This window comes from Entelurus aequoreus, linkage group LG07 (assembly GCF_033978785.1).
Source record: "Entelurus aequoreus isolate RoL-2023_Sb linkage group LG07, RoL_Eaeq_v1.1, whole genome shotgun sequence".
In the NCBI taxonomy this organism is placed as follows: Eukaryota; Metazoa; Chordata; class Actinopteri; order Syngnathiformes; family Syngnathidae; genus Entelurus; species Entelurus aequoreus.
This window is the reverse complement of record NC_084737.1, coordinates 38,250,094-38,263,571: the sequence shown is the minus strand read 5'-3', so window position 1 is coordinate 38,263,571 and position 13,478 is coordinate 38,250,094. Positions and strand designations below refer to the sequence as shown.

The 13,478-nt window shown below is 39.6% G+C and overlaps 1 protein-coding gene and 1 long non-coding RNA gene across 2 annotated transcripts in view; one reads left to right on the top strand and one right to left on the bottom strand.

The window, feature by feature from the left end:
* pip4k2ca (phosphatidylinositol-5-phosphate 4-kinase, type II, gamma a) overlaps window positions 1-4,684 on the bottom strand; it is a 51,629-nt gene extending 46,945 nt beyond the window's left edge. The window contains exons 1-4 of the mRNA XM_062053508.1: window positions 4,022-4,684; window positions 2,820-2,917; window positions 1,423-1,519; window positions 245-394 (exon numbers count right to left, since the gene is read on the bottom strand). Coding sequence (XP_061909492.1) covers window positions 245-394; window positions 1,423-1,519; window positions 2,820-2,917; window positions 4,022-4,180 — 504 coding nt within the window. The 5' untranslated portion in view covers window positions 4,181-4,684. The remainder of the gene's footprint in view (window positions 1-244; window positions 395-1,422; window positions 1,520-2,819; window positions 2,918-4,021) is intronic.
* Window positions 3,977-13,444, top strand: LOC133653808 (uncharacterized). The gene is made up of 3 exons (XR_009826774.1): window positions 3,977-4,519; window positions 11,869-11,928; window positions 13,396-13,444. It is a non-coding gene; the product is annotated as an uncharacterized LOC133653808 (long non-coding RNA).
* Window positions 13,445-13,478: the final 34 nt, after the last annotated feature.

Below are 13,478 nucleotides of genomic sequence, written 5' to 3'. Positions count from 1 at the left end.
TGCATTTAGGCGGAAGGCGGGGTATACCTTGGACAAGTCGCCAACACAGACAGACAACATTCACACTCACATTCACACACTAGGGCCAATTTAGCATTGCCAATCAACCAGGTGCAAATGCAAACTCCATAATGTGATAATATTTGTGATTAATCACATGAGTTAACTTGTTAATTTTGACATCCCTAATTCTATTTGTTTGACGGATGGACATCCAGACAAAAAGGAGAGGCTAACAGCTCACCTGGTGATACTCCGACAGGATGCTGTGCATATCTGCTACATCCTCACTGGAGATTTGCTTGACAATCAGTGTGCGGTCATAGGAGTTAAGGAGCAGACCCTCTCCACGGTCATCAACGCTCCTTATCGGAGGGCTGCGAGTCAATGACACCTGAGATGTTTGGAATAAAGACAACTAGTCAGTCCTTTAAATTCGGACATAAGACTGATTTAACAAGAAAATGTCTTTGAGTTGGTCTACATTTGAACAGTTAAGCTGATGGTGAGTCACTAACAAGGATGCCGATTTCTTACTTACACCTTTTTATAGTTTGCAACCATAATGAATGTAGGGTTTACCCAGTAAAAGCACTTCAAATTATTTTCATAGTAAGAGAAGTCTGTGACTGGCGCGTGTTCCAATAAAGTTCTCAGTATGCCAGTTGCAGTGCTGTACATTTATTTTAACTAAAAAAAAATCCTCAAAGTTCTTATTTTCTTCTATTGTGGCCAACAGTCCTGCTTACAATAGTCCACATTCAATGTCACACAAAAGGTAACAAATGCAATAACGCAATCCAAAATACACAATACAAAACTTACATGGTCAGAAAAACTGTGACACTCAATCAAATGTGCCAATCAAATGTGCCAAACAAGCCACTGGTCCCCACTGCAGCAATCAGCCCACCCACTCTTAAAAAGGACAGTACCCATTGGAAAACAAATACATGTTAGCTAAGCATCTAAACTAAACAAATAAAATACTGAATAAATGGTAGGTATAATACTTTTCTGATTATACTAAAAATTATTATAATTATTCAAAACATACATTTCCCAGATTAAATTTAGTAATAATAATGGCGCCAACGAACAATAAATAAACAATTCCAATTCAAATTGGTCAACTAAATCTATTCCTTTTAATATGAGCCCAAATACATACCTTCGAAAATATATAACTGAATACCCATCACTCCCTATAGTAACAATTAGGTTTGACATTGTCTATAACTATGAAATAAAATAAACAACATTTTCATATGAGAATGTCCATAAAATGATGTGATTTGCTACCAATTATAAAGGGTTATTTCTCAACTATATTTGGCAGAGTTGTAACTTTTGAAAATACTTCCAACGGACTTGCCAAATTTTACATTAAATCAGACAATGATAATGAGGTCGTTTGCCTACCTGGTAGTCCAGATCTTCAATACCGAATCTCTCCCTCAGATTTCTGAAGACTTGAGGACAGTATTCCTTGAATTTAAAATGTCCAGGAAGATTTTCTCTGCACCAAGAGAGAAAAAAAGTTAACAATTGACCATCCATCCTTCTATTTTCTACTGCTTATCTTGTTCAGGGTCGTGGGTATAGCTGGAACCTATCCCATGCTGACTTCAGTTTGTAAGACAGACTAAAAGACAGACTATACCAGTCAATCACAGCCTCATTGGGCACATATTGCTGGGATGTTAATGACGCCTCGTCCGGCTCACGTTCCGCCCAATGAATATGCGTGGTGGTCAATCTAGCTGTTTTCAATGGGTACTAAGTGCCAATTAGCCTTTCTCGAAGAAAAAATGCACAATGCTTGTGTTGTTTTCGACTGTACAAATAATTTAAATCACAAAAAGGATAAACGTTTCTTTAGAGTTCCTCAAGAGGTAATTTAAAAGGGAAGAAGAGTGCAAGATTTTAAAAAACAAGAAAAGCAACACACACTCCAGTCCAAGGGAGCAGAGTCGAAGAATGCATGAATTTTCAGTGATCACGTTGTTAAAGGTTTGTTTATATGCTTTTAACGTTTATTATTTCCCATTTAAGCATTATCTTGATATTATTTGTATTTCTTGTTTTGAAAAGCAGCAACTCGGCGAATCTAAATAAAAGAAAATGTAAGCAAAACCTAAGAGTTAGGCTATTACCAAAGACAGCAATCATAAATGAATCTTTCAGCACAGACACAATGTTGACATCTATAACTTGTCTATGAAGACGGGGGGAAACACGCTACTCGTAAATGGCGCGTGCAACAGCAACAAACATCAGTAGACACAAAGTTAAATAATGAAATGCAACCATATCCGAGCAAAAACTGCATATGTATCCGGGAGAGTCTTGATACCAATTTCTTTGACCCAGCCACACACAAGGAAGTTGTAGACTTTTATACTTTTCCAAGTTTCCATCTGTTTTGTCGTGTAGAATGGCGTCTGGAGCACAATAGCTTGATATGTCTGAGAATGTGACCGTCGTATAATCCATGATAACACTCAACAAATATTTTTTTGACCAAGTATAGGGATCTATTCCATTGCATAGTTAGATTTTTGGCTCATATCTGCTTTTTGCAGGAAGACTTTAGCCTATTTTGTACCCAAATAGTTTGTGCGCTGCTTGCTGTACAACAGTCATCTTAGCTTCGTTGACCACCACCGGTATTGACTTCTGGGAAGAAATCACATCTATTTACAAACATTTAACCCACACTTCCTGCACAGACATCAGCAAGTCAACACCATACCATCAGTTATAGTTTCAACAATTGTAATTTAATTTATTTTAATTGTCGACAATTCAAAACTTACTTGTTAAAGAGGTGATTATTAACTTTAATCTTAGTGTTGGCCTTAAAGTCATCAGGGAGTAACATGACAGGAACTGGCACCTGGTTGAGGTCGTTAATCTGTAGAAAGATAGGACAGCTCAGTTATTAGATAAACCAAACGCGTCAGTTACCTTTCAATAAAATTGAGCAGGTTTGGCGTATTTTTCCAACAACAAAACACTGACATATATTGTAATAGCATTTTTAGATCAAAACAGCGTAATATCTCATGTTAATATGACTGTCATGTGATTTGTTGACTAACAATGCTAAAAAACTATTGTCACCAACACTCTTCTGTCAAAACAAACAATATTTTTCCAAATTTAACATATTGTGTTGAAGTTTGGGGAAATGTTTATAAAACAAACATAGACCCAAAAAAGGGTAATTAGTATAATACACAAAGCATGCTACGATGAACCTACCAATTCATTATTCATAAGTTCTAATGTGTTAAAATGTTCAGATATTGTGTTTTTAAAAACAATGGAAATGATGTTTCGAGTAAAGAACAACAGCCTTCCATGTTGTATTCTTAGGTTATTTAAATTAAGGACAAAACTATCATTAACGGGGGATATTGATTTTTGAAATATGTAAAGTAAGAACGAATATAAAATACAAAATTCTGTTTTAGGAGTTAAATGGTGGAACAAGCTCAGTGATGAGTTGAAGACATGTGGTTCTTTGTTAAGGTTTAAGAAAGCCTTGAAAGGTGAAATAATGGAAAATTATATAATATAGAAACTATTACTTTCATCCAATAGATTTTCTGAACGTTGATGTTCCAGGCAATCTAATTTTCAGTGAATCTATAGAATAGGCAAATATAAGCCTTGGCTTCAGCTTTTTCCGGTCAATCTTTCTTTTGTGTGTGTATGTAAATGATTGCTAATATGTATAATATGTACTGTTACATTGATCACACAAAATGGTTGATTATATGACCGAAATAAACTAATTTAATTTCGAAACAAACAATAACACAATTTTACAGCATTTTTAAACAGCATGTTGCACATTTAAGACCAAAAATCTTGTATCTCTTCAAAACTTTGCGGCGACACCCTGACCTACTTTAGGATAACCTGCTAGCGGTGTAGCTAATTATGCTAACTGGTGTGGCAGGGCAAAATACATTCGTACACAACGTTAGCACGTTAGCTTCCGCCGACTCACCGAGTGATTAACGCCCCACATAAAGACACTTTGGACAGGGTCGCTGGCTCGAAGCACTTTGAGCTTCTGCTGAACGAAGTGTTTCTTTTTCGTCTTAGTCTTAGGCGCCAGGACTACCATAGGACTGGAGGTGGCCGCCGAGTTACCGACCGAAGCCATGACCACCAACAGGCGGGCTTTCTCTCCGTCAGAGTCGTGAGAGCTGCTTACACTTCTTCTTGAATGGAGGCTAACTGTTGCTCAGCCAGCCGGAGCTAATCTTCCCAATACTACCAAAAGTTACCCTTTGAGCTCGGAATGTGTTACAATAACAGAGCCGTTCTGAAGCGCTGTATGGACGGCCCATTCGTCAACTTGAACCGTGCTTGACAAGACCGTGGAAATAATAATGGTTGACACGGCCTATCACCGCCCCCTCCAGCCCAGCGATGTTATTATCAACCACGTGGTGACTTTTTGACTGAGAGGAGCAGCGACCAAAGAAAACCTTCCAAGTCGGTCAGTGAATCAAATGTAGGCGGGTACAATCACTCAAATATTGTACATCAATAGTATGTAATAATCATTGCAACTCCACTCAGTTACATAACTCCAGTCAAATATTTTCCGCAGTGCTGATCAAATGTATAAACGCCAAGTTTGAAACAAAAGAAAGGGTTTTTTGTTGTTGAACCAACGCGGAAGTGAATGGTGCACTTGGCGGAAGTGTTACGTGGTGCGATGGACCAGTGGTCCCCAACCACCGGGCCGCCGCCCGGTACCGGTCCGTGGACCGCACAAGAAATTAAAAAAAATAAAACATTTTATTTTTATTTTTATTAAATAAACATACAAACACAATATATACATTATATATCAATATAGATCAATACAGTCTGCAGGGATACAGTCCATAAGCACACATAATTGTATTTCTTTATGACAAAAATTAAAAAAAATAAAATCCATAACCCCCCCCACCCCCACCCCCAGTCCGTGGGACAAATGTTCAAGCGTTGACCGGTCTGCAGCTACAAAAAGGTTGGGGACCGATAGACGACTTCTGTAGACTGAAATTCATTAAAAAAAATTGAAAAGGAATTTTACCTTTGCAACCTCATTATACTATTGGCTAAGTTTTATATTCATAAATGTACGTTTCTCAATACCCGACCTGTTTTTTGTGCCTTTAAAAAACAATTAGAACTCTACTTTAAAACACTCTCTACCTCTAACAACCAAAAAGCTGTGAACACTATGATGCTGTGTTCCAAATGTGGATTATTTATGTAACTTGTATGAGCCTATGGCTTTACATTTTGTTACATACATATATTTTGCATTCTATTTTAGTTACTTTATTGAGTTTACAACCCCCTGGCGCTGTTTTGTACTGTTGTTGTACTGTTTCTGTACTTGTTTTGATAATTATTATTTTTTGATTATATGTATATGTTGCATATTATAAATAAAGGTTTATATAAAAAATGGCACCACAGGATCTTACGGGAATCGGTGCCCGGTACTCCTGGCTTGTTTCGGTCGGTGCCAAAAAAGTACCGGATCCGCTGCCCAACCCAATTGACAAAGCATGATCATAATGTAAGACATTTTTAGTTTGTAAATGTAGTTAAACCGGATGTATGGCGTAAAGCTTTTATTTGGAAGCCGGAAAAGTGTGTGATTGGTTTGAGAAAGAGTCTTGACATGTTTTGATGTTGGATCGACTGTTTGCAATACAAAAAAAGCCTTCTTTAGAAAAAAAGACTGATATTCATTAAAATGTAAGTATACATTCAAATTTTAACTGGGAAGCATGGAAGTTAGATTCAATATTGTTACTTTTTGTTTTCAACGTGTTATCAACACTTGTTTTTTTTCTTCTTCTTATATCTATGGGAATACTTGCAGAAAGACAAGGAGCCACTAGATGCCTCTTAGGTTCTTTGAGTACATTTGTGTTAACAGTAAACGTAATCAATTGGTTGAGGCCTTGCTTACTGCCTGAAAAACTGACTGTCGTGGAGTTTTCTGATCACCCCAGACATTCATTGTGCCTGTAACTTGACAGGTTTGAAAAATAGTTTTTTTCTTTATTTCTCTTAAAGGCCTACTGAAACCCACTACTACCGACCACGCAGTCTGATAGTTTATATATCAGTGATGAAATCTTAACATTGCAACACATGCCAATACGGCCGGGTTAACTTATAAAGTGCAATTTTAAATTTCCCGCCACACTTCCGGTTGAAAAAGCCTTCGGAGGATGACGTATGCGCGTGACGTAGCCAGTAGAACACAGGTATGGCTTCTCCATTGAAGCCAATACGAAATAGCTGTTTTCATAATTATTCCACAGTATTCTGGACATCTGTGTTGGTGAATCTGTTGCAATTTGTTCATTGCATTATGGAGAAAGAAGCTGAGCAAGCAAAGAAGAAAGTCGGTGCGAAGTGGAGTATTTTGCGAGGGAAGTCAGCAACACAACACAGTCGGTGTTTCATTGTTTACATTCCCGAAAGCTGCAGTCAAGATCGAAGAACTCGGACAACAGAGACTCTTACCAGGAGGACTTTGACTTCGTTAACAGACGCAGACGCGATACCGTGAGTACGCTTCCAAACATTTGATCGCCTGCTATAACTAGCTCGAGCTAGTAGCTAGGAGCTAGGAGCTAGCATAGGTGTTTGTTATGCGGGATTAATTTGTGGCATATTAACTATAAGCCTGGTTGTGTTGTGGCTAATAGAGTATATATATGTCTTGTGTTTATTTACTGTTGTAGTCATTCCCAGCTGAATATCAGGTCCCACCCGCGCTTCCAAACATTTGATTGCTTGCCCGTACGTGCGTGTCATGTACGTAACTTTGGTTAAATATATAAGCTTTATGAACCTTGGGTTAGGTGAACGGTTCTTTGGGCTGAGTGAGTGTGTGTGTTGTGCAGGTGTTTGAATCTTATTGGCTGGTTATATAGACGGGATCCCGTCCATATTACCCGCTCGAGCTATAACTAGCTCGAGCTAGTAGCTAGTAGCTAGCATAACAAACACCTAGGTGTTTTTATGTGGGATTAATTTGTGGCATATTAAATATAAGCCTGGTTGTGTTGTGGCTAATAGAGTATATATATGTCTTGTGTTTATTTACTGTTTTAGTAATTTCCAGCTGAATATCAGGTCACCCCCGGCTCTCACAGCATCTTCCCTATCTGAATCGCTTCCACTCCCCACTCGTCCTTCACTTGCACTTTACTCATCCACAAATCTTTCTTCATCCTCGCTCAAATTAATGGGGAAATCGTCGCTTTCTCGGTCCGAATCTCTCTCACTTCATGCGGCCATCATTGTAAACAATAGGGAACTTTGCGTATATGTTCAATTGACTACGTCACGCTACTTCCGGTAGGGTCAAGCCTTTTTTTATCAGATACCAAATGTTGCGATCTTTATCGTCGTTGCTCTATACTAAATCCTTTCAGCAAAAATATGGCAATAACGCGAAATGATCAAGTATGACACATAGAATAGATCTGCTATCGTTTAAATAAAAAAAATTAATTTCAGTAGGCTTTTAAAGGCCTACTGAAACCCACTACTACCGACCACGCAGTCTGATAGTTTATATATCAATGATGAAATCTTAACATTATAACACATGCCAATACAGCCGGGTTAACTTATAAAGTGACATTTTAAATTTGCCGCTAAACTTCCGGTTCGAAACGCCTCTGAGGATGACGTATGCGCGTGACGTAGCCCGGGGAACACGGGTATGCCTTCCCCATTGAATACAATACAAAAAGGCTCTGTTTTCATTTCATAATTCCACAGTATTCTGGACATCTGTGTTCGTGAATCTGTTGCAATTATGTTCATTGCATTATGGAGAAAGAAGCTGAGCAAGCAAAGAAGAAAGTTGTCGGTGCGAAACGGACGTATTTTTCGAACGAAGTCAGCAACAACAGTACACAGCCGGCGCGTCTTTGTTTACATTCCCGAAAGATGCAGTCAAGATGGAAGAACTCGGATAACAGAGACTCTAACCAGGAGGACTTTTGACTTCGTTACACAGACGCCTGTAGAGAACTGGGACAACACAGACTCTTACCAGGATTACTTTGATTTGGATGACAAAGACGCAGACGTGCTACCGTGAGTATGCAGCTTTGGCTTCTAAACATTTGATCGCTTGACCGTATGTGCGCAACTTTTTTTTTGCGTATGTACGTAACTTTTTTAAAATATAAAAGCTTTATGAACCTTGGGTTAGGTGAACAGTCTTTTGGGCTGAGTGATTGTGTGTGTTGATCAGGTGTTTGAATTGTATTGGCGTGTTCTATGGAGCTAGGAGCTAGCATAGGAGCTAGCAGTTAGCATAACAAAGACGTAGGTGTTTTTATGCAGGATTAATTTGTGTCATATTAAATATAAGCCTGGTTGTGTTGTGGCTAATAGAGTAAATATATGTCTTGTGTTTATTTACTGTTTTAGTCATTCCCAGCTGAATACCAGGTACCGTGAGTATGCAGCCTTGGCTGCTAAACATTTGATAGCTTGACCGTATGTGCGCGTCACGTACGTAACTTTTTAAAAATATATAAGCTTTATGAACATTGGGTTAGGTGAACTGTCTTTTGGGCTGAGTGATTGTGTGTGTTGATCAGGTGTTTGAATTGTATTGGCGTGTTCTATGGAGCTAGGAGCTAGCAGAGGAGCTAGGAGCTAGCATAACAAACACGTAGGTGTTTTTATGCAGGATTAATTTGTGGCATATTAAATATAAGCCTGGTTGTGTTGTGGTAATAGAGTATATATATGTCTTGTGTTTGTATACTTTTGTAGTCATTCCCAGCTGAATATCAGGTACCGTGAGTATGCAGCCTTGGCTGCTAAACATTTGATAGCTTGACCGTATGTGCGCGTCACGTACGTAACTTTTTAAAAATATATAAGCTTTATGAACCTTGGGTTAGGTGAACGGTCTTTTGGGCTGAGTGATTGTGTGTGTTGATCAGGTGTTTGAATTGTATTGGCGCGTTCTATGGAGCTAGGAGCTAGCAGAGGAGCTAGGAGCTAGCATAACAAACACGTAGGTGTTTTTATGCAGGATTAATTTGTGGCATATTAAATATAAGCCTGGTTGTGTTGTGGCTAATAGAGTATATATATGTCTTGTGTTTATTTACTGTTGTAGTCATTCCCTACTGAATATCAGGTCACCCCCGGCTCTCACAGCATCTTCCCTATCTGAATAGCTTCAACTCCCCACTAGTCCTTCACTTGCACTTTACTCATCCACAAATCTTTCATCCTCGCTCAAATTAATGGGGAAATTGTCGCTTTCTCGGTCCGAATCTCTCTCACTTCATGCGGCCATCATTGTAAACAATAGGGAACTTTGCGTATATGTTCAATTGACTACGTCACGCTACTTCCGGTAGGGGCAAGCCTTTTTTTTTTTATCAGATACCAAAAGTTGCGATCTTTATCATCGTTGTTCTATACTAAATCCTTTCAGCAAAAATATGGCAATATCGCGAAATGATCAAGTATGACACATAGAATAGATCTGCTATCCCCGTTTAAATAAAAAAAAATCATTTCAGTAGGCCTTTAAGCTGCTCTGCCGAACTAAGTCTTATGGCGCCTCCCAGTGGAGGTCTGCCGCACTCTTGAAAAAAAAAACTGCCATTTTGCATACATAGGACATTTGATTCTTTGATGGTGATGATCATTCTCATCATAATCATTCTGCATGTCCTCATTAGGGTCGTGGGTAAGCTAGAGCTTATCCTAGCAGACTTGGGGCAAGCCGGCTCACACTGAACTGGCCACCTGTCAATGACAGGTTAGATGCAAACAACCATTAAAACTCACATTCACAACTTTAGACAATTTACAGCCTCCAATTAACCTAACATGCATGTTTTTGGGATGTGGCAGGAAGGTGGGGTACCCAGAAAAAAATACGCAAGTATGGAGAGAACATGCAAACTCCACACAGTGATGCTTCAACAACGATTCAAACCTGCATCGTACTGTGATGTAGATGTTGGCTACAAACTATAACTCGACTGCACACTTTCTTCACCCCAGATGTCCTTTCTCATCGTAGGAGCTAAATATCTGTTCATTTTACCTTTGACATAACATATGATAGCTTAGCAGGTTGGAAAATTATGTTTTTTCTTCATTTTTCTCAAGCTGTGTTGATAGGGTAAATGTGAAGTGAATTATATTTATATAGTGCTTTTCTCTAGTGACTCAAAGCGCTTTGCATAGTGAAACCCATTATCTAAGTTATATTTAAACCAGTGTGGATGGCACTGGGAGCAGGTGGGTAAAGTATCTTGCCCAAGGACACAATAGAAGTGATTAGGATGATGGAAGCGGGAATCGAACGTGGAATTCTCGAGTTGCTGAGCACGGTCACTCTACCAACCGAGCCACGCCGCCCCCAAATGAGCAACAATGTTTTATTTTTAGATGACGAGACATGGAAACAGTGAATTATGATCTTTCAAGATTCAAGATTCAATATACTTTATTATTGTCCATTCTTTAACATGTACAAGACACATAAGAACTGAAATTACATTTCGGCACAGTCCCACTAAGAGCAGACATACGTTACAGGGAGACAAGACGGGACCGCCTACGGATCAGCCACTTACGGCGCTCCTTAAAAAAGGTGGGAAAAGGTGATATTGGGAAAGGGGGGAAGAGTAAAAAATATCAGTCTAAGGCTGGACCCTCGGGGAGGGGGTCCAGACTGAGTCCAAGGGAAAAAACCTCATTTAGCATAGCACACATAAACATGTTACATATAATCACAACAACTCGCAAAAAGAGGGGGGGGGGGGGGGGGGGGGGGGATTTGGGGCCCTGGAGGCCGGCCTGCTGCTATAAAGCGCTACTCAGCCGTCCATAACCCCGAAAAGGAATTAAGCGGTGGTGGGGGGCGTTGGGTGGGGGTGGGGAGTGTGTTTGTATATATGCCCATTGTCTTTGGGTGAAGTGTAATGTTCATAAACCCAGAGTCGTTCTGCATGCAATGCAAGTAAAGTTTGATTCCCAGGTGTCGTTGAGGAGGGAGGGAGGTCAAAAGCGTCCATCTTTGAAATTTCCCAGGGAATGATTACAGAACAGCCTGTTCTTGTCTCAAGGCCATTCGGGGGAGTCAAATCGTAGATAAGGATTTTTGTTTTTTCTCGAGCAGGCATTACAATGGCTTGCCTGTTCTATACGTCCATGCTGGCCCTCATGTCCAATCCTTCCTTTACAGAAAGCTTCTCCATGATGTGATCCATCTTGCGATTTAGTTCAGAAATCGCCCCAGACTGTGATCCCACAGCCTGGCCCAATCCGTCCATTGCGACGAACAGCCTTTGGGCTCCTTAAGTGGCTGCCATCGTCTTACGAATTTTACGATACACCAGAGCAATGCCAAGCCCAATCAGCAGGTGCCCCGCGATCATGGTTCCAAATAGGTAGATGTCTTCCACGTCCTCGATAGAAAGGACTGAGAGGCACATGATTCTCCATTTGTCCAAGGAATCTCTCACGGATTCCGCAGCAATGGTTCCATCAGGGCAGCCAGGCTCCCCAGAACCTCTTTTCCTCGTCGAAAAGATTTTGTCAATAGAGTCGAGAGTCCAGCTAATCAATTCCATTCCATTTGTACTGTAAGTATGAGAAAAGTCCAATTGAATCATGACACTGATGTTCATGTGTGTATTTCATGCTATGGCTGCTGTTTATGCTCGTGTGAAGAGAGGAATTGCCAAGAATAGCAGAGGCATCCAACCTATAGAAAGAGATTCTGTGGTGGAGTAATTCTGATCATGCTTCCTCCATTATCTGCAGGGCCTTCATTCCATAATGCTTGGACAAATGGGATATTCCCTGCGGTTACCTTGGAAACAGGTATGTTTCAAGGCCCTGTGGAGAAGCAGGAGCAAATAATCCTTCATGTGCGGCGTATTTGCTCAAAAGCACTATGAGGTTAATGTGCTGTAATGTGTAATTTCTATCGCATTGCCAAATATAGGCTGTGAAATAAATGAAGAGGCAAGAACCCGCTCTGTGTTTGTACTTGTATTAATATATTTTTATTAATTCTGGTCCATATTTATCATCATTATGTTTGATGTCCTTTTTGCGCAGACAATCCATCACGGTTAACACATTTGCACAACAAGATTTGTCAGAAATGGATAAATTCTAATCACACATAGCACACAATTTAATGACTTTGGCAAGACTTGGGAAAGAACACATTTAAAACATTTTTTCTAATCATTTGAAATCAGAAATTTAATGGGAAAACACAATAGTATAATGGACATTCTCAGTTCTAAAATGAAAAAAAAACACAGCATAAATAGGAAGGAAATAAAAACATGAGCTATAACCAAACTATGTACAATAGCTGAATTGAGCTCTGATGAGTTTTGCCATAAAAATGCTCTAAAAGCACTGCACTTCCCCCAACATGAAACAAAATAATCCCAGTCTTTAAATAAGAAATAGCTGGCAATATAAAAATACATGGCATTATACTGTAGTTCATTAAATAAACCAATAATTCATATATAAAATATATTGACGTGTATAAAAATATGCCTTACATTTTTTTTTTTAAAGGATAACAGCCGTACACTTTTTGTTTGCCACTTCAGAACACACAGTCAACCACAAAATTCCAACATATGTACAATCAACTGATAAGCAGTCACCACACCAATTTGACAAATAAACGAACAGAAGCATCCTGTATCATTTTCATTTGACTAATTTTTTCAGACATGACACACAAATATATAAGATAGTGTAAGCTTAAAGCAGTACTTGATGGAAAACAGACTCCAAAATAAATTATTCTAAGAGACATTGATATCAGTGTATCTTTGGAGAGAGGGAGAGAGGATGATGAGGCTGACACACATTGGTGTCACATCACCTGCGTAACAGTATTTCAGCCCACTGAGATCAGAACAAACACAGGCAGTGTCAGCTATCCTATATTCAAATGGAAAAGAGAAATCTAACTAGAAAGCCAGAACAAGAGGCAGGGAATAGGGAGATATTTTGCAGTAATACGACTCGGATCACTGAGGAAGTTCATGGACCATTAACATGAGCATGCAGTGTGTCTAGAAGGCTGATACAGAGAATATTGCTGTATCAGTTGGACATTCAGGTGGTTGATATCATCCCTGGACTGTGAGTGTGTATGTTTCCTTCAAAAGAGGACATGGACTGATGTGTGTTTTCCATTGGAAGTGGTTTTCCCTGCTACCTCCTGTCCAGGCAGTTTCTAGCCCATGCTAAAGCTCCCATCTCCCTGTGCTCCTTCTTCTCCTCCTCCTCCTCCTCCTCCTCTTCCTCCAGGCATTTGAAAATAGCAGAAACTCATCTCTCACTCCCGTCGCACGGTAAACACTGTCTGTCGCTGGCACGTGAGGGCACTGGAG